Below are 21,068 nucleotides of genomic sequence, written 5' to 3'. Positions count from 1 at the left end.
AAAACGAAACTGGTGCCGTATTCGTTCCATAAGTAGAATAGGGAAGGCGTAGGACATACAATGTAAGCGTTTTGAAGAATGCGGAAACCGGAAGTACATTCAATGTGATATTTTGTGTTTATAAATCATATACAGTTGTATTTTTTTAGAAAATGACAGACCGTTTCTCTAGATAAGACTCTTATTCCTCGTCTGGTATCATTAAAGCTCTTTGAAGCTGCACTGAAACTGTAATTTTGACCTTCAACCGTTTGGTGTCCATTGAAGTCCACTATAAGGAGAATAATCCTGGAATGTTTTCATCAAAAACCTTCATTTCTTTTTGCCTGAAGAAAGACATCTTGAACATCTTGGATGACATGGGGGTGAGGAAATTATCAGGAAAAGTTTATTTAAAAGTGGACTAATCCTTTAAAGGCAGGGTAGGTAAGAAATTTTGTTCCAAATTTGTTTAAACTTTCTATATATATACATGCATAATTAAAATGTAAGAACTCTGGTAAAAAGAGTATAAAAATCGAGTGACTCTAGACCGTTTAATCTGTATTAAACACAGCTCATTATTTCCATCCGGGACGAAACATAGGATTGGCTTAGGCGGCTGTCACTCTCTCGCAACCATGGCAACCACCCTTTTGCCACACATGACCTGCCCACTTGCGCGCGCACGTTTGATTTGGGGAATCCAAGAGGCACGGATCCTAGGAATACCAAAACAATGGCAGAGAAACAGCAAGCTAAATTCACAGTATCGGCCTATGCAGTTAGTGAAGGCAAACCAGGCAAAAAAAGGAAGACAGTAACAGTACAAGAAAAGGCAATGAACAAAAAGTCTTTGGATAAACAAAGAAATAAAACGCGAGTTAATATCGGCGTGGCTTTCCAGCGATGGCGAGAACTGAGGGAACTCAAGGGGCTGAAAAGTGACTCCTTGATGGCTTTATTTCTGCTGGACAGGTAAATCTTTCTTTTTGTATTTTGATCATACATATTTTTTTGTTTATTTTTTCATGAAGCATGTGTCATTAGCACACGTAGCTGCGTAATATAGCTAACATAACATTACTTAGCGAGCCGTAGTAGAGACGATAAATAATGATAGCTATAGTGTTGAATTGTGCATAATTTTACCCTCTGTCTAAGTCTTTTACCATGTTCACCTGCAAGTTTACCTGCACGTTTTTTTCGCCTTTGTTTTGTTTTTATATTCTCTACCTATGTTTACTGATGTCTTTATCTTGTATCTGTGTGTGTCGTACACACTTTGTTGTATGTGTGTGTTATTATTTTGTGTCTGCAATGCAGTTGTGAGTTGATATTTGAGTGTATGTTACTCTGTTGATCTGTAGAACAACGTATATGTTATGAATCTTACACGAAATTCATCTTCATCACAGTGTAAATGATGGTAATGGAAAAACGTGTATCATGCAACCTGTTTTTAGCTTTGCCTTATAGATAACTAGCTCGTTAGCGAATCAAAAAATATATATTTTAAACTTTACCAATATCAATATGCTAGCTTGATAGTGAGTACTAAAATACATCTTGTTTGTTTATCTTCATAATTTTAAAGTTATTTTTATTACATGTGATTCTGACATGATGTCACTACATGCACTGTGCTCCTTCCTCTCCGCTCGTCTCAGGTAAATAATGCGTCTTCCAGCTCAGTGGTCGGAGTCACACGTTCATGCGTTTTGGGGGCGTGGCTTTGGAAGGAGCCCAGAAGGGAGGGGGTGGAGTGAATGGAAATAATGAGCTGTCTTTAAAACAGTCGTGAAGGTCTACAGACACTCGATTTTTATACTTTCTTTTTCAGAGTACTTACATTTTAATTATGTATTGATATATAAATAAAGTTTAAACAAATTTTGAAAAAAAGTTTTTTATACATTTTTTTGCCTACCCTGCCTTTAATATTGTCAGAACCTCAAGTAAATTACGTTATGTTATGTAGTTGTCTATTAAGAATTGTGGGAGAATTGTGATCTCTATTTAAACAATATCAAAATAATATCCAGAATCGTGCAGCTCTAGTTTTTAAATGTTTTAATTTGGTTAAATATGTTTTAATAAATCAAATATCACATTTAATAAGGTATCACATTTTTCTTTAATATCGTGCAGCCCTAGTAAAGATGCTGTTAATTGGTTAAAGCCATGTTTCCTTACTCTTTACGAAATTGGAAAGCAAATGATTATCTACGATCACCTAGCGGTGAAACCTCAGCGTCCACAGCCCTCTGTACACAAAGCCAATGCAGCCATTCCACCCAGAATCCCTCTGTCCAAAGCTGCAGGCACACGAACATACACGACGGTAATCACCCACAATCCCCCTGCGATCCCGTGAGCGGGCGAGTGGGGTGGTGGGGGGTCACAGGTGGGTAACAGCAATAGTTTGGGTTGATGGGAGACACTGTAACCCTCCACCAGGCCTTTACCTTCTTGGTACATTGCCTAACGGTATTGACTAGCTCAGAAATGACCATGTCCACACATTTCTGGCACGGCTCTTTAGTCTTCAAGATCTGCCTTTTCACAATGGTCTCAAAAGCCATGTCCGGTGTGAAGAGCCCAGTTCTGTCCGACCAGAGAGAGAACGGACAGGCCCGGGAAAAGAACGACAGAGGAAGGAGAGAAAGAAAAGGAAAAATTGGGTGGAAAGTAGAGCGTTAATCCAACAAACTCCCTCCCAGCCCATAAGAAATGAATGAAGAACTGAAACAATGACTCCAAATGTCCTGCTGAAGCTCAACTGTTTGTTTGTTTATGGTTGGTAAATGTATCAATTGAAGTTAAATTTATTTAATAACAACTAAACAACTAAAACTAAAAAGAAAACAGCGGAAAGAAAGATGTGTATTTTGTCAAATTTATCAAATTAAGTCAAATGTTATTAATTTAAAAGGGCTATATGTAAGAATTTTCAAGTATTAATCACATTTTAGTATGAGTATATCAGGACTTTGAATCATGTTCAGTCTCTCGTATGTTACAAGTGCGAGCACAAGCAATAAGTTCCTGGCTGCAGTTCACTTAATTGCCACCGGTGTCGCTAATAACAAGAGTTTCTGAATTCTACTTATAGCCCTTTTAACTATTAACATGTCTAAAATATCACCTACAAGGGAAAACAACTCAAAACTGAAACAAGAACATCATCGGTAAGCAGATATAACAATAAAATTTTACAAGAAGTGTCCATTGGTTAACATTAGTTAACTACATGAACTACCAATGAAAAATACTTCTAAAGAATGTATTAAATTTAGTGTTAATTTCTACATTTATTAATACATTAAAATAAAAAAGTATTATTTAATGGATCTTAACTAACATTAACAAAGATTCATAAATAATGTAACAAAAGTATTGCTGTAGTTCATGCATTAACTGACATTAACTAATGGGACCTTATTGTAAAGTGTTACCAGTTATTGTTATGTATTTTGTTTGCATCAACATTTTGATTAATCATCAGTGTTGGGTAAGTTAATCTGAAAAAGTAATTAATTACTAGCCACTAATTACATCTTCAACAGTGTGATTAGATTACTATGGAGCTCTGCACATGACATCTAAGAAAAACAAGTAAATCGTGCACTGTTTCGTTCCCTCGATTTGCTAAATTGCACAGACGATTTACTATTTTATTCCTTCGAATTTGCTAAATTGCGTGGACGATTTACTACTTCGTTCCCTCAATTTGCTAAATCGCGCAAGCGATTTACTATTTCGTTCCCTCAATTTGCTAAATTGCGTAGACGATTTACTATTTCGTTCCCTCAATTTGCTAAATCGCGCAAGCGATTTACTATTTCATTCCCTCAATTTGCTAAATCGCGTGGACAATTTACTATTTCGTTTCCTCGATTTGCTATATTGCATAGACGATTTACTGTTTCGTTCCCTCAATTTGCTAAATTACGTAGACGATTTACTATTTTATTCCTTCGATTTGCTAAATCACGTGGACAATTTACTAATTCATTACCCTCAATTTGCTAAATCGCGCAAGCGATTTACTATTTCGTTCCCTCAATTTGCTAAATTGCGTAGACGATTTACTATTTCATTCCCTCAATTTGCTAAATTGCGTGGACGATTTACTATTTCATTCCCTCAATTTGCTAAATTGCGTGGACAATTTACTATTTCGTTCCCTCAATTTGCTAAATTGTGTGGACAATTTACTATTTCGTTTCCTCAATTTGCTAAATTGCGTAGACGATTTACTATTTCGTTTCCTCGATTTGCTAAATCGCGTGGACAATTTACTATTTTGTTTCCTCGATTTGCTAAATTGCGTGGACGATTTACTGTTTCATTTCCTCGATTTGCTAAATTGCGTGGACGATTTACTATTTCATTTCCTCGATTTGCTAAATTGCGTGGACGATTTACTGTTTCATTTCCTCGATTTGCTAAATTGCGTGGACGATTTACAATTTCGGTTCCTCGATTTGCTAAATCGCGTAGACGATTTACTATTTCGTTTCCTCGATTTGCTAAATCGCGTAGACGATTTACTATTTCATTTCCTCGATTTGCTAAATTGCGTGGATGATTTACTGTTTCATTTCCTCGATTTGCTAAATTGCGTGGATGATTTACTATTTCATTTCCTCGATTTGCTAAATTGCGTGGACGATTTACAATTTCGGTTCCTCGATTTGCTAAATCACGTAGACGATTTACTATTTCGTTTCCTCGATTTGCTAAATCGCGTAGACGATTTACTATTTCGTTTCCTCGATTTGCTAAATCGCGTAGACGATTTACTATTTCATTTCCTCGATTTGCTAAATCGCCTGGACTATTTACTGTTTCCTTTCCTCGATTTGCTAAATCTTGTGGACGATTTACTGTTTCATTTCCTCGATTTGCTAAATTGCGTGGACGATTTACTATTTCGTTTCCTCGATTTGCTAAATCGCGTAGACGATTTACTATTTCGTTTCCTCGATTTGCTAAATTGCGTAGACGATTTACTATTTCATTTCCTCGATTTGCTAAATCGCCTGGACTATTTACTGTTTCCTTTCCTCGATTTGCTAAATCTTGTGGACGATTTACTGTTTCATTTCCTCGATTTGCTAAATTGCGTGGACGATTTACTATTTCGTTTCCTCGATTTGCTAAATCGCGTAGACGATTTACTATTTTGTTTCCTCGATTTGCTAAATTGCGTGGACGATTTACTGTTTCATTTCCTCGATTTGCTAAATTGCGTGGACGATTTACTATTTCATTTCCTCGATTTGCTAAATTGCGTGGACGATTTACTGTTTCATTTCCTCGATTTGCTAAATTGCGTGGACGATTTACAATTTCGGTTCCTCGATTTGCTAAATCGCGTAGACGATTTACTATTTCGTTTCCTCGATTTGCTAAATCGCGTAGACGATTTACTATTTCATTTCCTCGATTTGCTAAATTGCGTGGATGATTTACTGTTTCATTTCCTCGATTTGCTAAATTGCGTGGATGATTTACTATTTCATTTCCTCGATTTGCTAAATTGCGTGGACGATTTACAATTTCGGTTCCTCGATTTGCTAAATCGCGTAGACGATTTACTATTTCGTTTCCTCGATTTGCTAAATCGCGTAGACGATTTACTATTTCGTTTCCTCGATTTGCTAAATCGCGTAGACGATTTACTATTTCATTTCCTCGATTTGCTAAATCGCCTGGACTATTTACTGTTTCCTTTCCTCGATTTGCTAAATCTTGTGGACGATTTACTGTTTCATTTCCTCGATTTGCTAAATTGCGTGGACGATTTACTATTTCGTTTCCTCGATTTGCTAAATCGCGTAGACGATTTACTATTTCGTTTCCTCGATTTGCTAAATTGCGTAGACGATTTACTATTTCATTTCCTCGATTTGCTAAATCGCCTGGACTATTTACTGTTTCCTTTCCTCGATTTGCTAAATCTTGTGGACGATTTACTGTTTCATTTCCTCGATTTGCTAAATTGCGTGGACGATTTACTATTTCGTTTCCTCGATTTGCTAAATCGCGTAGACGATTTACTGTTTCATTTCCTCGATTTGCTAAATTGCGTGGACGATTTACTATTTCATTTCCTCGATTTGCTAAATTGCGTGGACGATTTACTGTTTCATTTCCTCGATTTGCTAAATTGCGTGGACGATTTACAATTTCGTTTCCTCGATTTGCTAAATCGCGTAGACGATTTACTATTTCGTTTCCTCGATTTGCTAAATCGCGTAGACGATTTACTATTTCATTTCCTCGATTTGCTAAATCGCCTGGACTATTTACTGTTTCCTTTCCTCGATTTGCTAAATCTTGTGGACGATTTACTGTTTCATTTCCTCGATTTGCTAAATTGCGTGGACGATTTACTATTTCGTTTCCTCGATTTGCTAAATCGCGTAGACGATTTACTATTTCGTTTCCTCGATTTGCTAAATCGCGTAGACGATTTACTATTTCATTTCCTCGATTTGCTAAATCGCCTGGACTATTTACTGTTTCCTTTCCTCGATTTGCTAAATCTTGTGGACGATTTACTGTTTCATTTCCTCGATTTGCTAAATTGCGTGGACGATTTACTGTTTCATTTCCTCGATTTGCTAAATTGCGTGGACGATTTACTGTTTCATTTCCTCGATTTGCTAAATTGCGTGGACGATTTACTATTTCGTTTCCTCGATTTGCTAAATTGCGTGGACGATTTACTGTTTCATTTCCTCGATTTGCTAAATCGCCTGGACTATTTACTGTTTCCTTTCCTCGATTTGCTAAATCTTGTGGACGATTTACTGTTTCATTTCCTCGATTTGCTAAATTGCGTGGACGATTTACTATTTCGTTTCCTCGATTTGCTAAATCGCGTAGACGATTTACTATTTCGTTTCCTCGATTTGCTAAATTGCGTGGACGATTTACTGTTTCATTTCCTCGATTTGCTAAATCGCCTGGACTATTTACTGTTTCCTTTCCTCGATTTGCTAAATCTTGTGGACGATTTACTGTTTCATTTCCTCGATTTGCTAAATTGCGTGGACGATTTACTATTTCGTTTCCTCGATTTGCTAAATCGCGTAGACGATTTACTATTTCGTTTCCTCGATTTGCTAAATCGCGTAGACGATTTACTATTTCATTTCCTCGATTTGCTAAATCGCCTGGACTATTTACTGTTTCCTTTCCTCGATTTGCTAAATCTTGTGGACGATTTACTGTTTCATTTCCTCGATTTGCTAAATTGCGTGGACGATTTACTGTTTCATTTCCTCGATTTGCTAAATTGCGTGGACGATTTACTGTTTCATTTCCTCGATTTGCTAAATTGCGTGGACGATTTACTATTTCATTTCCTCGATTTGCTAAATTGCGTGGACGATTTACTGTTTCATTTCCTCGATTTGCTAAATTGCGTGGACGATTTACTATTTCGTTTCCTCGATTTGCTAAATCGCGTGGACGATTTACTATTTTGTTTCCTCGATTTGCTAAATCGCGTGGACGATTTACTATTTCGTTTCCTCGATTTGCTAAATCTCGTGCACGATTTACTATTTCGGTCTCTTGATTTGCTAATGTCTCTCCGTAGATTACTGTACTAATTAAAAAGTATTGCATTACTTCCTACTACTTACTACTGATACAAATTCCTATATCAGTCAACAAGTTGAACAATACAAGTAAATCAAGTAAATAATTTAAAATCGCATACATTATACTTGAACTGACAAACATATTTAAAGGGAGAAGTTTACATTTAAAACATGCATTTTATCATTAGATGTTACATTTTGATGTTAAATCTACTGTTGTTTTATATAGAATTGTTCTATAGTCTATACAGTATTTAATGCAATTACATCAGAAGTAACTTACATAAATTACATAAAAATTAAGAGTAATCCATTACTTTACTTTTTCAAGTGAAAAATAATTAAATTACAGTAATTAATTACTTAGTAATGAGTTACACCCAACACTGATAAAAAAAAAATAATTAAATTAACCCAAAAGCAGAACTCTGCATATATTCATATATCAGCAGACTTCAGCGATATTAAGAAGTATTTTCTGTGTCGACCCTCTCGTCTGACGCGACCCATGAGACAAAAACTTATAATAAAGACTGCTGGACAAAAGTAGGATCATAAATGAAATGTATGGAAATAATTATCATGACAAAAGCCTCATGTTAGTTATTAAAACCCAAAGGTCACATGTTTTCTTGTCCTAAAGACAAGAAAGACTCTACAGACGGAGGTTCATTCGAGAGGCGAGGAGGGACACATACAGACGGACAGTCACGGATCTAATCACAAAACCCTCATCCTGACTCCCTGATGGGATGAGATGCCCTTGCACAGTGACACGGCTGAAGTCAAAGACGTTTGTGATTAGATGCGTGACGTATGACGCGAGGTCTGACCCCAGACAAACGAGCAGGACACATAAAACGGGACGGAGATCTGGACAGGACTGAAGGACAGACGTGCCTGATGCCGTGAATGTTCTTGATGGCGTAGCTGATCTCCTTGCGCAGCTCCTTCTCGTCAAACTCCATCTGAGGACAGACAACACATTACTAAAAAGTTAGAGGCGAAGGTCGTAGTTATTAGTTAGTTAATAGTGAGAATATGACCCCAAACTAAAGTGAGTGTGACCTTATATATATATATAATGTTTTTACTCCATAAAGCATTGAAACTCATGACTGAAAAATGAATCTAGTGATTTTCAGAAGCTTCAGAAAAAGAACCTCAAACAGCTACTTCCTGTCGGCTGCTGCAGACAGTGTTTTACTGTGGATGAGTGTTCTGTGTGTGTGTGTGTGTGTGTGTGTGTGTGTGTGTGTGTGTGTGTGTGTGTGTGTGTGTGTGTGTGTGTGTGTGTAGGCCAAAGGAAGGCGGAATGTTTTACTCATAAAGGCTCAGGCCCGGAGGGAGACGCAATCCTGCGCCGTGACTCATGACTGACAGAGAGACTCGCTCAGAGAGAGTCGTACATGTTTAAAGTCAAAGATGAGTCTTAAAACTCTTAAAGAGTTTTGTAATCATTCTTAATAATCATAAATGTTTCTTGAGCAGTAAAACATCATATTAGAATGATTTCTGAAGGATCATGTGACACTGAAGACTGGCGTAATGATGCTGAAAATTCAGCTTCGATCACAGGATATAAATTACACTTTACTATATATTCACATAGAAAACAGCTGATTTACATTATAAAAATATTTCAAATTTTTACTGTATTTATGATCAAATAAATGCATCCTTGGTGAGCAGAAGAGACTCTTTTTAAAAAACATTAAAAAGCATTTGTCGCCTAAATGCATCCCATCCTGTGAGTGTAGAAACAGCATGGATGAGAAGTGCACGTGAGAGTGTGTGTTTGACGCTCGCTCACACACCTTCACCAGCTCGAAGGGGAAACGCTCGTGGAAGATGCGATTGATTCTGGCTCCTCCAGAGAGCTCATACGTGTCTATCTGATCTCCAGATCCCTCGATACGCTTCTCAAAATCCACTGAGAACTGTTGCACCATCCTGAAACCAACAACATACACTGAGGATTCAGTTCTGTCACTGTGAGCCTGAGGATCTGAGTTTCATTATTCATTTAGCAGATGCTTAGAGAATAAATACAAGCAGAAGAATCTTGAAAATGAGAACGTGAGCTACTGACTGAAGCAGGGCCTTGGTCTTCCGGGACGGATCGTCTGGACGGAAGTTCTTGTATTCGTCCACTTCTTTCTCGATGGACAGCAACTGGCTCTGCAGTTTAGCGCGCAGCCCAGGCAGCGTGTCACGGATGTGATTGGTCAGTTGCTGTGGAAGAGCCGAGAAAGACAGAGATGAGGGTTGAAGACACTAGCTATTTTTATGTGAATTTTGGGATATTGCATAAAAAAATGCTGGATGGAAACGTCAAGATTTGAGGTGGATTTTTTTTTTTTTATCCGATAAGAAGACGTGCACATAAACTCATGTGACTGTGATTGGATAACTGGACTAACCAGCGGACCAATTGCATTACAGCATCTCAAATGTTGGTTTATTATGTTTTAATTAGCAAGCTTGTAACCATCTCATTCATAGATGGAAATGACCACTTACAGCAAATACAGGCAATTTACCATAGAAAACATATGGTTTATATTGCAATAATCGAGGCGGAGCCAAAAACCTAGGACTAGTTCACCAAAATTGTTTTTTGAAATAATCTCTGATATTTAACGAATGATTCAATGAACAGCGGCAGTCCTGGAGGCAAAGTTGCTCAGAATGAGGAGTTCTGCCATGTGGTACAAATGTTGTGGGTGTGTGCGAAAAATTGCTCGATACACAATCCTTTACGTACGTGAAAAACATGAAGGCACCCCCGGTGGCCAATTTCTTTCGAATTTCTCACAGGGCTCCAGAGTCGTGAGTCAAACAGGCCCAGCGAGTTTCGTTCCAATCGGCCACCGTTAATCTTGTCTGATAGCTGCTCAAACTTCATTGGCTGATAGCCAATGTTTTTTGAGATACGTCAATATCCTCACAGACCATCATGGCACCTCAGACAAAGACACTACATGCCAAATTTCAAGTCAATCGGACTAACGGTGAAGTAGTTACAGCCGTTTTCATGGTTTTTTTCCTGTTATAGCGCCACCAAGTGGCCAATCACTGTGTCCTTTTTCACATGACCACAGAATGAGATCTTACATAAGTGTACCAAATTTGGTGAAAATATCTCTTTCCGTTCACAAGTTATAGCCATTTTAGTAAAAGTGGCTCCGCCCACTTTGAACGTTTTGGCGGCCCTTAGAGACCGTGAATTGAAATTTCAACTTTTTTTGATAATTATTGACAATCAGACTCCAGAGAATCTCACTGCACTGGTTTGGTTCAGATCGGGCGAAAACCCCAAGACTAGTTCGGAAAAAGTAATTTTTTCAAAAAATCCAAAATACCCAAAAATTAACATTCATGACAGGCCCCGCTCCTCCATAGCTTTAGCCTGCAGGTGGTTCATCCACTCAAATGCACTTTGCAGTGTGTATGTGGCCGAAACAGAGAGTTTAGATCGATGTTTACACACTTCAGTTTGCTCTTCTGGCTGCTCTTCGTCCATCTCACCTGGTTGAGGGTTTTCTGCAGGAACGGCGTTCCCATGCGGTCGGCCAGGTGTCTGTAACTGGGATGAGACAGGAAAAATTTCCTCTCCGCAGCCATAGCGGCGTTAATATCCTTCTTTCCGTCAATGTCTTTCTGACTGCGGTTCACCACACCGATGTAACCTGGAGTCAAATAAACACATCATTTGATCAGTAAATTAAGAGTACAAGAGTTTTGCTATGTGGACAGCGCTTCGGATCATTTGAATTTGGTAGAATTTGAGGAGAAATGTTTGAGTTCATACTCGGATTGCAGACTTTAGTATTTCTGCAAACTGAGACATTTATGCATTTACATTCATGCAATTGTTAGATGCTTTATTAAGACGCTTGCATTACATTTGATCAGTTCCTGATTTCCCTGGGAGTCGAACCCATGACCTTGCCGTTGCAAGCGCTAAAGAACAGCCTGTTTTTACTCTGAGAGCTTGTTAATTAATCTAATACTCAAAGAAATGGTTTAAAGAGATCTTGTTTCAGATTTTTCTATTTCTATGGGTGTCCGTGGATCTATAAAAAGTCTTTTATTTCTTTAAATAAGGCCTAAATTAGCATTTAAATGTCTTAAATCCACTTTTTAAAATCTTAATCCTTGTGCACCAATTTAAAAACGTTACTGAGGTCCTCAGAGGACAAAAATGACAAAAAAACTGAACTGAAGCTTAAGTTTGGTCTCATTTTAAAGAAGACCCTTGAATCCAATTGGCTGTATAATACAACAGAAAACTGGAATAAAGCGAGTATTTGCTTTATAGGCCAAACCTGAGAAAATGGCACCATCTGGTAAAAAAAAAGGGGAAAAAGTCTTGCCAACAAAATGAATGCCTTTTAACAAAGATTGCATCATTTTATAGTTAACTGGCCCTGGGATTAAACATTGCCGTTTTAATGGGTTTCAAATGGGACATTTTTGTGCTTAAGGTCCTGAGTGAAACTATTTTGTGTTACTAGAGTAAAATAGATTTATGAAAGGAAATGAGGGTGAAATATTAAAATTCCAATAAAAATGCACACTTCTGCCAAAATTTACACAGTTGGCATTAACACAGGCAAAATGATCAAAAAAACAAAATTGAAAACGACAAAAATGTCACACAAGGGTTAAAAACATGCAACCGAAATGTTATATTACTATTTGTATCCCCAAATAAAAGTGTATAATTATTTATTTTCAGTCCAGTATTAATATTACAAAATAGACTTTTTTCTTTAAACACGTAATGTACATAAATGTGAAAAGCGTCTGCTGTTCATTTGTATATCTGTGTGATTTGATTTCATTTGTTCGCATTGAAGACGATGGAAAGATCTTGAAAATGGTACTAAAAAGGAAGTGCTGATCCCTGCAGATATGAGGTTTTGTTTCGGGATTGAGGTACAAATAGAAAAAGAGAGTGGAAAAAGAAAGAATATGTCTGGATTAAGAGGTTAAACTCTCAGGTTTCTCATTCTAGTGACGTTCCTCATGTTTTTGGATCCTTCTACAGCATGTTTGTGGTTTTTCATCACATGACCAGACGACGACGCAGGGATGATGAAGACGCGTTTGATGGGAAAACCCGATGTGTGGAAAACTGGTGCGTCAGCACACTGCGCTCAAGAGCTTCCCATAAATACCCTTTGTTGCCGAGCAAAGAAAGAAAGCAACGTTTTTTCCAGATGTGTCAATGAAATGATTCTCTCTCTTTCCTCTCACAGACTGCAGGAGCGACGTTATTCCACTAGAGGGAAACTGAGAGACGATATCTGATCACGTCAGACTGGAACTCCTCCACCATTACCTGCTTTCAGTTCATCTGTTAAAGCAGTGCAGTAGTTTACCATAGTAAGTGTACTTTTTACAGTAGTTACTTGCTTCCAAGTCAAAGAACGTGATTTAGAGAATCAGATTGATTGGAGTCATTTACACTAGTACAGGCTTTACAAAGAAAATAAAAGCCTAATAATTAATTAAATCAAACAAATTTACATTATTTAAAACAAAAAACACCAAAACAACAAAATATTTTGTTTACCTGCATGTCATGAGACCATTAGCCAACATCTTTGTTAAATTATTGAAATATTAACATAAAATTTCATGAGTAAATAAATATTTTAGTACAAAAGGGTTGACAAAAACTTTTGGTAATAGCAAACGTTTAATAGTTAATAGTTAGGTTAATAATAGTTTTTCATTTTAGGACATCTAGTGAGAAGTTATTTAAATAGATTTAATGATATTATTAATAAATAGATTCCATAGTCATGAATTTGTGATATTTGTAAATAAAATCATTTTATTTCCGACTCTTCATCTACATTTTTGCTTATTAATTAATTAATACATTAATAATAAATAATGATTTTCAGTATCTGAATGTTTTCCAGACAAGTGCAATGAGGGATTATTCTATTTTTCTCAGCATTATGAGTTTATATACAGTATTTGTTCGATGGTTTTGTTTGTGTGTGACTGTAATTGAATCGTTGAAGAGAGAATCATAAAGCATCAGAGAATCGATATTTTTTTCGCCCACCCCGCAGTTTTCAATGTGATATATTACGTGTCAGCTGAGGAAATGGGATTGAATGCATTTCGTGTTTTCATAGAAAAGTGTTCTGGTTGTGTCAGAGGATCGGCTCACCTCGCCGCAGCGGCAGCAGCTTGTTTTCCAGGATGTCCCGAGCATCGGTTCCTTCATCCATTAGGTCGAGTTTAGTGATCACACCAATAGTCCTCTGACCTGCTCGCACACACACACACACACACACATTGTGAACAGAAGTTAACGCTGCACCAAATTATTTCTGGTAATATTCAGACGCACTGTGGTGTGGACGCTCAAAAATACTTCATTTTTAGGAGAATATTTCCTTTAAAAGCCTCAAGAAAACGTTTATAATAAGCAAACATTAGTTAACTACGCTAGTTAATATTAACTAACAGTGAAAATACTAAAGCATTTATTATCCTCTGTTATTGTTTATTTGCGGGTCACACTTGTGTTTTTCACAGTCAAAAGTGACCAAACACCTGAAATGTAACTTTTTTTTATTTTCAGTAAATCAATGTAATATATTATTGTTTTTTATTTAGTATTTTGAAAGAATTTTATATTACAAATTAATATTTATGCAACAATTATGACACATTTTTCCCATTGAAAATAATACAAAAATTGAAATGTTATTATTTTTCAAGTATTTTTCATGTTAAAATAAAGAAAAGGCCTTTAAAATCCAATGTTTGAAGGCAAATTAGTGCCATCTGGTGGAAGTAAAAAAAGGAAAAACACATGGTGTAACCACTAGATTATATAAAGAGGCTTGTAAATTCTCTAGTGGTTTTTAGATATAATTACTTACTTTTTAAAGATTGTGGATTTAGATATAAATTTAGACATTCTCAAAAACAACTTTTTGTCAAGGTTTAGATATTTTTAGTTGGAAGTGTCAGTTTTTCCATTAATTTTACTACAGTCAAACCTGAACACTACGGAAGAGGATTAGGGCCAAGCAATAATAAAAAAATAAAACCATCTCGAGATTAAAGTTGTTAAATTTCGAGAAAAATCTCGTTAAATTTAGAGAAAAAAGTCGAAATAAAATGTTGAGAATAAACTCGTTAAATTACGAGAAAAAAGTCGTTAAATTACGAGAACAAATTCGTTGAATTATGAGAAAAATGTCATAATTTAACGAACATTTTATTTCAACTTTTTTCTCGAAATTTAACAACTTTAATCTCGAGATGGTTTTATTTTTTTATTATTGCTTGGCCCTAATCCTCTTCCGTAGAACACAGAGAAAGACATTTTGTTACAAATAAACAAAATGTAAAAAGTATTTTTATTTATTTATTTATTTTTTCGGTCTAAAATGACTGAACAACACCAGAGGGTTAATCTTAGTTAATGCTAATTTAGTATTACATTATTAAAAACAAAAGTTATATCTGATAATATAATTTAATGGACATGAACGAACAATGACCAGATGTATTTTTATTAACGTATGGTAATAAATACTGTAAGAAATGAATTGCTCATTGTTAGTTAATGTTAATGCATTAACTAAGATTAACTAATGGGACTTTATTGTAAAGTGTTACCGTGTTTTTTAAAGCTTATGTCTAATATGAGCCACAATCTCACAATAGTTTATAGTTCTGTCATTTTTATCAGGTCTATATACTGTAGTTTTTATTATATTTTAAATTCAGTTTTATTTATTTGAGTAAAGTTTATTTTTCAAATGTAAGCAAAAAGACAACGGCAGAACCAATCCGAATCGCACGCACCCTGCGGGTCGACTTCTTTGGCGATCTTCAGGGCGTCGGAGTTGGCGAGATCGGAGTTGGCGGGCGACACGGCCAGCAGCAGGCAGTTGTCTTTAGTCACAAACTGCATCAGCATCTCCTTGATCTGATGCTCGATGTCTGCAGGCTGATCTCCCACCGGCACTTTAGTCATTCCCGGCAGATCCACCAGAGTCAGGTTCAACACTGCAGAAGAAGACACAAGAGTGTACTAGAAACAAGTCTCCGATTCTGTGATGTTTGTGAGAGCAAGCAGCAGTAATCAAGGGGGCGGAGCTTCTGTAATGAATATTAATCACATGCTAAAAGCAGAGCTGTAATCTGACCGTTTGGCGAATAGACGCGCAGGTTGATCGGCACGGGCGAAATGCCTTTATTCTGGCCCGTGATCCGATCCGTCTCCGCCTCGATCTCCTGACGCACCTCATCGAAATCCGTGAACTTCTTCCCCTTACAGTGAAGGAACTCGGCGTATTCTGAGAGGAAACACACACATCGTTACACTAATAACTGAACATGTTACATCTTTAACCTTAAGACAAATACCAAATATATTTTAGATTATAAAATATTTATAAAATATTTCTTTTTTTATGTAAAAAAAAATAAAATGTGTCCCGCATTTTCATGTCACTACCGAAACAGAGTGTGTTTGAGTCATTGATCTGAGACTGATTTTAACACACTTCTACATGTTTGATCAGGAAATATTCCTCTCACAGCAGATAAATCATCATTCTGAGTTAAATGAGTTCAGAAGTCTGAAAATCTGTGTGCAACTTTAAGGAACGTCACTAACAAACACCTTTTTCTGCAATTATGCACACGTTTTTGGGGTGTTATTCCAGAATATTTTGTTTTTATGTGTGTGTAACTGTTCAGAACTGTGTAAGCTAACCATGTGCTAATGATCATCTTTGAGCGGCTCAAAAGTGTCTGAAATTGTCACTACCGAAACAGTCACGACCGAAACATGGTGAATTTTCGGTTGTGACATCATTCGTTTTTTTGGTGTTATTCGAAAAAATTTAATTTTATATGTGTGTACAACTGTTCAGAAATTAATTCTAAATTTGTCACTACCGAAACAGTCACTACTGAAACATTTGGTGAAGTTTTGGTTGTGACATCAGTGTTTTTTGGGTGTTATTTGATCAATTTTAGTTTTTATGTGTGTAACTGTTCAGATCTGTGCTAGCTAACCATGTGCTGATTAACATCTTTGGAATGTTTCTGAAATGTTACATTTTTGAAACTTAAGACAAATTTGAAATATATTTTATTTTACAAAATATTTCTTTTTTTATGTAAAAAATGTGTCCTGCATGTTCATGTCACTACCGAAACAGAGTGTGTTTGAGTCATTGTCTGAGACTGATTTTAACACACTTCTACATGTTTGATCAGGAAATATTCCTCTCACAGCAGATAAATCATCATTCTGAGTTAAATGTGTTCAGAAGTCTGAAAATCTGTGTGCAACTTTAAGGAACGTCACTAACAAACACCTTTTTCTGCAATTAAGCACACGTTTTTGGGGTTTTATTCCATAATATTTTGTTTTTATGTGTGTGTAACTGTTCAGAACTGTGTAAGCTAACCATGTGCTGATTATCATCTTTGAGCGGCTCAAAAGTGTCTAAAATTGTCACTACCGAAACATGGTGAATTTTCGGTTGTGACATCATTAGTTTTTTTGGTGTTATTCGAAAAAATTTAGTTTTTATGTGTGTACAACTGTTCAGAAATTAATTCTAAATTTGTCACTACCGAAACAGTCACTACTGAAACATTTGGTGAAGTTTTGGTTGTGACATCAGTGTTTTTTGGGTGTTATTTGATCAATTTTAGTTTTTATGTGTGTGCACATCTGTTCAGATCTGTGCTAGCTAACCATGTGCTGATTAACATCTTTGGAATGTTTCTGAAATGTTACATTTTTGAAACTTAAGACAAATTTGAAATATATTTTATTTTACAAAATATTTCTTTTTTTATGTAAAAAATGTGTCCTGCATGTTCATGTCACTACCGAAACAGAGTGTGTTTGAGTCATTGTCTGAGACTGATTTTAACACACTTCTACATGTTTGATCAGGAAATATTCCTCTCACAGCAGATAAATCATCATTCTGAGTTAAATGTGTTCAGAAGTCTGAAAATCTGTGTGCAACTTTAAGGAACGTCACTAACAAACACCTTTTTCTGCAATTATGCACACGTTTTTGGGGTGTTATTCCATAATATTTTGTTTTTATGTGTGTGTAACTGTTCAGAACTGTGTTAGCTAACCATGTGCTGATTATCATCTTTGAGCGGCTCAAAAGTGTCTAAAATTGTCACTACCGAAACATGGTGAATTTTCGGTTGTGACATCATTAGTTTTTTTGGTGTTATTCGAAAAAATTTAGTTTTTATGTGTGTACAACTGTTCAGAAAGTTAATTCTAAATTTGTCACTACCGAAACAGTCACTACTTGAAACATTTGGTGAAGTTTCGGTTGTGACATCAGTGTTTTTTGGGTGTTATTTGATCAATTTTAGTTTTTATGTGTGTAACTGTTCAGATCTGTGCTAGCTAACCATGTGCTGATGATCATCTTTGAGCGGCTCAAAAGTGTCTGAAATTGTCACTACCGAAACATGGTGAATTTTCGGTTGTGACATCATTCGTTTTTTTGGTGTTATTCGAAAAAATTTAATTTTATATGTGTATACAACTGTTCAGAAATTAATTCTAAAATTGTCACTACCGAAACAGTCACTACTGAAACATTTGGTGAAGTTTTGGTTGTGACATCAGTGTTTTTTGGGTGTTATTTGATCAATTTTAGTTTTTATGTGTGTGCACATCTGTTCAGATCTGTGCTAGCTAACCATGTGCTGATTAACATCTTTGTGCTAGACTCAAAAGTATCTAAAATTGTCACTACCAAAACTGAATTTTTTTTTGGTTGTGATATTGTTTTTTTGGTTTTATTTGAAAAAAAAATGAGTTTTTATGTGTGTACAACTGTTCAGAAATTAATTCTAAAATTGTCACTACCGAAACATGTCATCATTGTTTTGGTAGTGACAAAAGGAACACATAATCATTTATTTGGTGGAAATAAACAAAATTTTAGTACAGTTATGCAAATTATTAGTGTTTTAGTATGCGAGTTAAATTGTGTCATGTGATGTGGTCACTACCAACACATTACTGTCACTACTGAAACTGTGCATCACGACCGAATCATGGGATGATTTGTCAAAAATAAAGTATACTGAATGATCAACTGAGATGTTATTATAGTGTTTGATTCAATGTTTATTCAAACTAATGAATCCTTCATTTTGAAATCAGTTTGATAAACTTTATGACTTTTGCAAAGAAAGATTGGATTCAAAATACAACAAATCTCATAAATTACACTTGAAATATTGTTAAAATTGTAATTGTTATTGATTTACCTGTGAAAACTTTTTTTATAAAATTGCAAAAAATATATATTTACAAGGAAGATGCAAACAAAATCTTAATAGCTCAATGTGACCCTTCTTATTAAATGATTTATTATTGTGTTTCGGTAGTGACAAACTTGCAAATTTGGGGAGAGGAAATATATTCCAAAACTTTCTGAAAACACAATATGAGAATTAACTGCACAATTGCTAGAAATGTGTACCTTGGATATTATACAATTTACATACATACAAAATTTATGAAATAATACATTTTTTTTCTAGATGTTTCCGACTGACTTTAAACCAATTCTGTAGAATGACCCATATATATATATTTAAGTTTTTTTTGTATCATATTTGACGCATCAGGCTTTTATAGCTCATATAGTCTGATATAGTGAGAATATGGAGGGAAAAAACAGCTCAATTTTATTCAGAGGCTCAAACTGAGCAAAATAAAGCAATTTGGTGCAGATGCTTGTATTTATATGGACAAAAAGCAATTCAATTCTGATGCCTGTGATGTAAATCAATGAGATCTTTATAACAGTACAGTTTGTAAACAAATTTTGATGTTGGCTTGAGAAAGCCTGAATGGGACACCAAATAAATACATTTAAAAAAAATTATTGTATTTACGGCTATAACAAAGTATTGAATATTTTTTGGCCCCACTAAATATTTGGTATCTTTAAGTACAATGTACTAACATTTAAATTAATCATGTATTATTGTCTACATACATTGTTTTTACATATTTAAAAAAAAAAATACCTGCATGTAACTACAGCTTTAGTTCATTTCTATAATTACTATAGGGTTAAAATCAAATATCAGATCATAATTATTACTGTAATTGTAAGTACAGCCTGCTACACTAGATGGCAGTGTTTATGAAAGCTTTCAGAAGGATCCACTGTTCTGTTTCTGCAGTCAATCTCAGATCGAGAGGCGAGAAGCACCTGATCCCAGACCAGCTGAAGGTTACTGGTTTACCGTGTTGTTAACCTGCTGTTGCTAGGAGACGGGGCTCACCTGTGGGGCAGTTGATGAGCTGCAGAACGAGAGGACGGCGGGTGACGATGCCAGAGCCGCGCGGGAGGAAGTCCCTGTGCAACAGACAGAGAGGTGATTATGATTACAGGAAATACTGAAGCACTCTGGGGTCAAAGAGATGCTGCAGGGTGACGTCAGGACATGCACCTGATCTCTTAGAAAAAAATGGTTCGAATTTTAAAAGTTCTATATAAGGAGAAAGGTATGAAAGTATGTAAGGTATAAAGTATGTTTATGATCTGTTTAATTCATAAACTGTAATCAAAAAGAAAAAAAGAAAAGAATTGAACTAAGTTAATTAATTCAAAATTGATTCAATAAAATGACCCCATGATGGAATTATTCTCTATATGAAGCTCCTGACGGAACCTTTAAGGTTCCATATAGAACCTTTTCTTCTAAGAATGTAACATTCAACTACAGTGAAGATGCTGAACGTACTGAAATCAAATCTTGATTTCACTGCAATTTAACTGCAATTAAATTACATTTTAAATTTTAATATCAGTCACATTGCATGTTCATTAACATTGCAATAGCTTGATTTTCTTTAAAATGTATTTTATTAATATAATCGATACAAAAATTAAATTCTACTAAAATTAGGTCTAATTAAAAATTTGATGCATTTTTAATCCTTTGGTCTGAGAACATGAAGAATTTACAGAACGAATTTTGTTACCAGCACAAATATTGCGTGTAAATAATGTGATTGGATGTTGAACTTGCACCAAAAAATATAATAATAAATAAATTTAGTTTAGTGTGCATTGGAAAAGAACTGTTAAAATAAAACATGAATTTAATTGCAATTAAATTACATTTTCAATTTTAATATCAGCCACATGAGATTGCATGTTCATTACAATTGCTTTATTATTTTTATTTTTAAAATGTGTTTTATTAATATAATTGATAAAAATCAAATTCTACCAAAATTAGGTTTAATTAAAATTTGATGCTTTTTCAATCCTTTGGTCTGAGGCAACAAATATTGTGTGTAAATAACGTGATGTGCAGTAAAGGATTACATCAAATAATATAATAATAAAGAAATATTGTTTAGTGTGCATTTCAAAAGAAATAATAAAATAA

At 35.4% G+C, this 21,068-nt stretch overlaps 1 protein-coding gene across 1 annotated transcript in view; it reads right to left on the bottom strand.

The window, feature by feature from the left end:
• Positions 1-21,068, bottom strand: part of dnm1a (dynamin 1a) — an 89,638-nt gene that overhangs the window by 52,929 nt on the left and 15,641 nt on the right. Inside the window, 8 exon segments of the mRNA XM_048186730.1 lie at positions 8,502-8,569; positions 9,419-9,554; positions 9,694-9,836; positions 11,133-11,293; positions 13,798-13,896; positions 15,453-15,656; positions 15,797-15,946; positions 19,953-20,026. Of these exon segments, the coding sequence (XP_048042687.1) occupies positions 8,502-8,569; positions 9,419-9,554; positions 9,694-9,836; positions 11,133-11,293; positions 13,798-13,896; positions 15,453-15,656; positions 15,797-15,946; positions 19,953-20,026 (1,035 nt within the window).

The sequence above is a fragment of the Megalobrama amblycephala genome, linkage group LG4, assembly GCF_018812025.1.
Source record: "Megalobrama amblycephala isolate DHTTF-2021 linkage group LG4, ASM1881202v1, whole genome shotgun sequence".
Taxonomy (NCBI): Eukaryota; Metazoa; Chordata; class Actinopteri; order Cypriniformes; family Xenocyprididae; genus Megalobrama; species Megalobrama amblycephala.
Note: the sequence above shows the minus strand (reverse complement) of the source record. Positions and strands in the feature narration are given on the sequence as shown.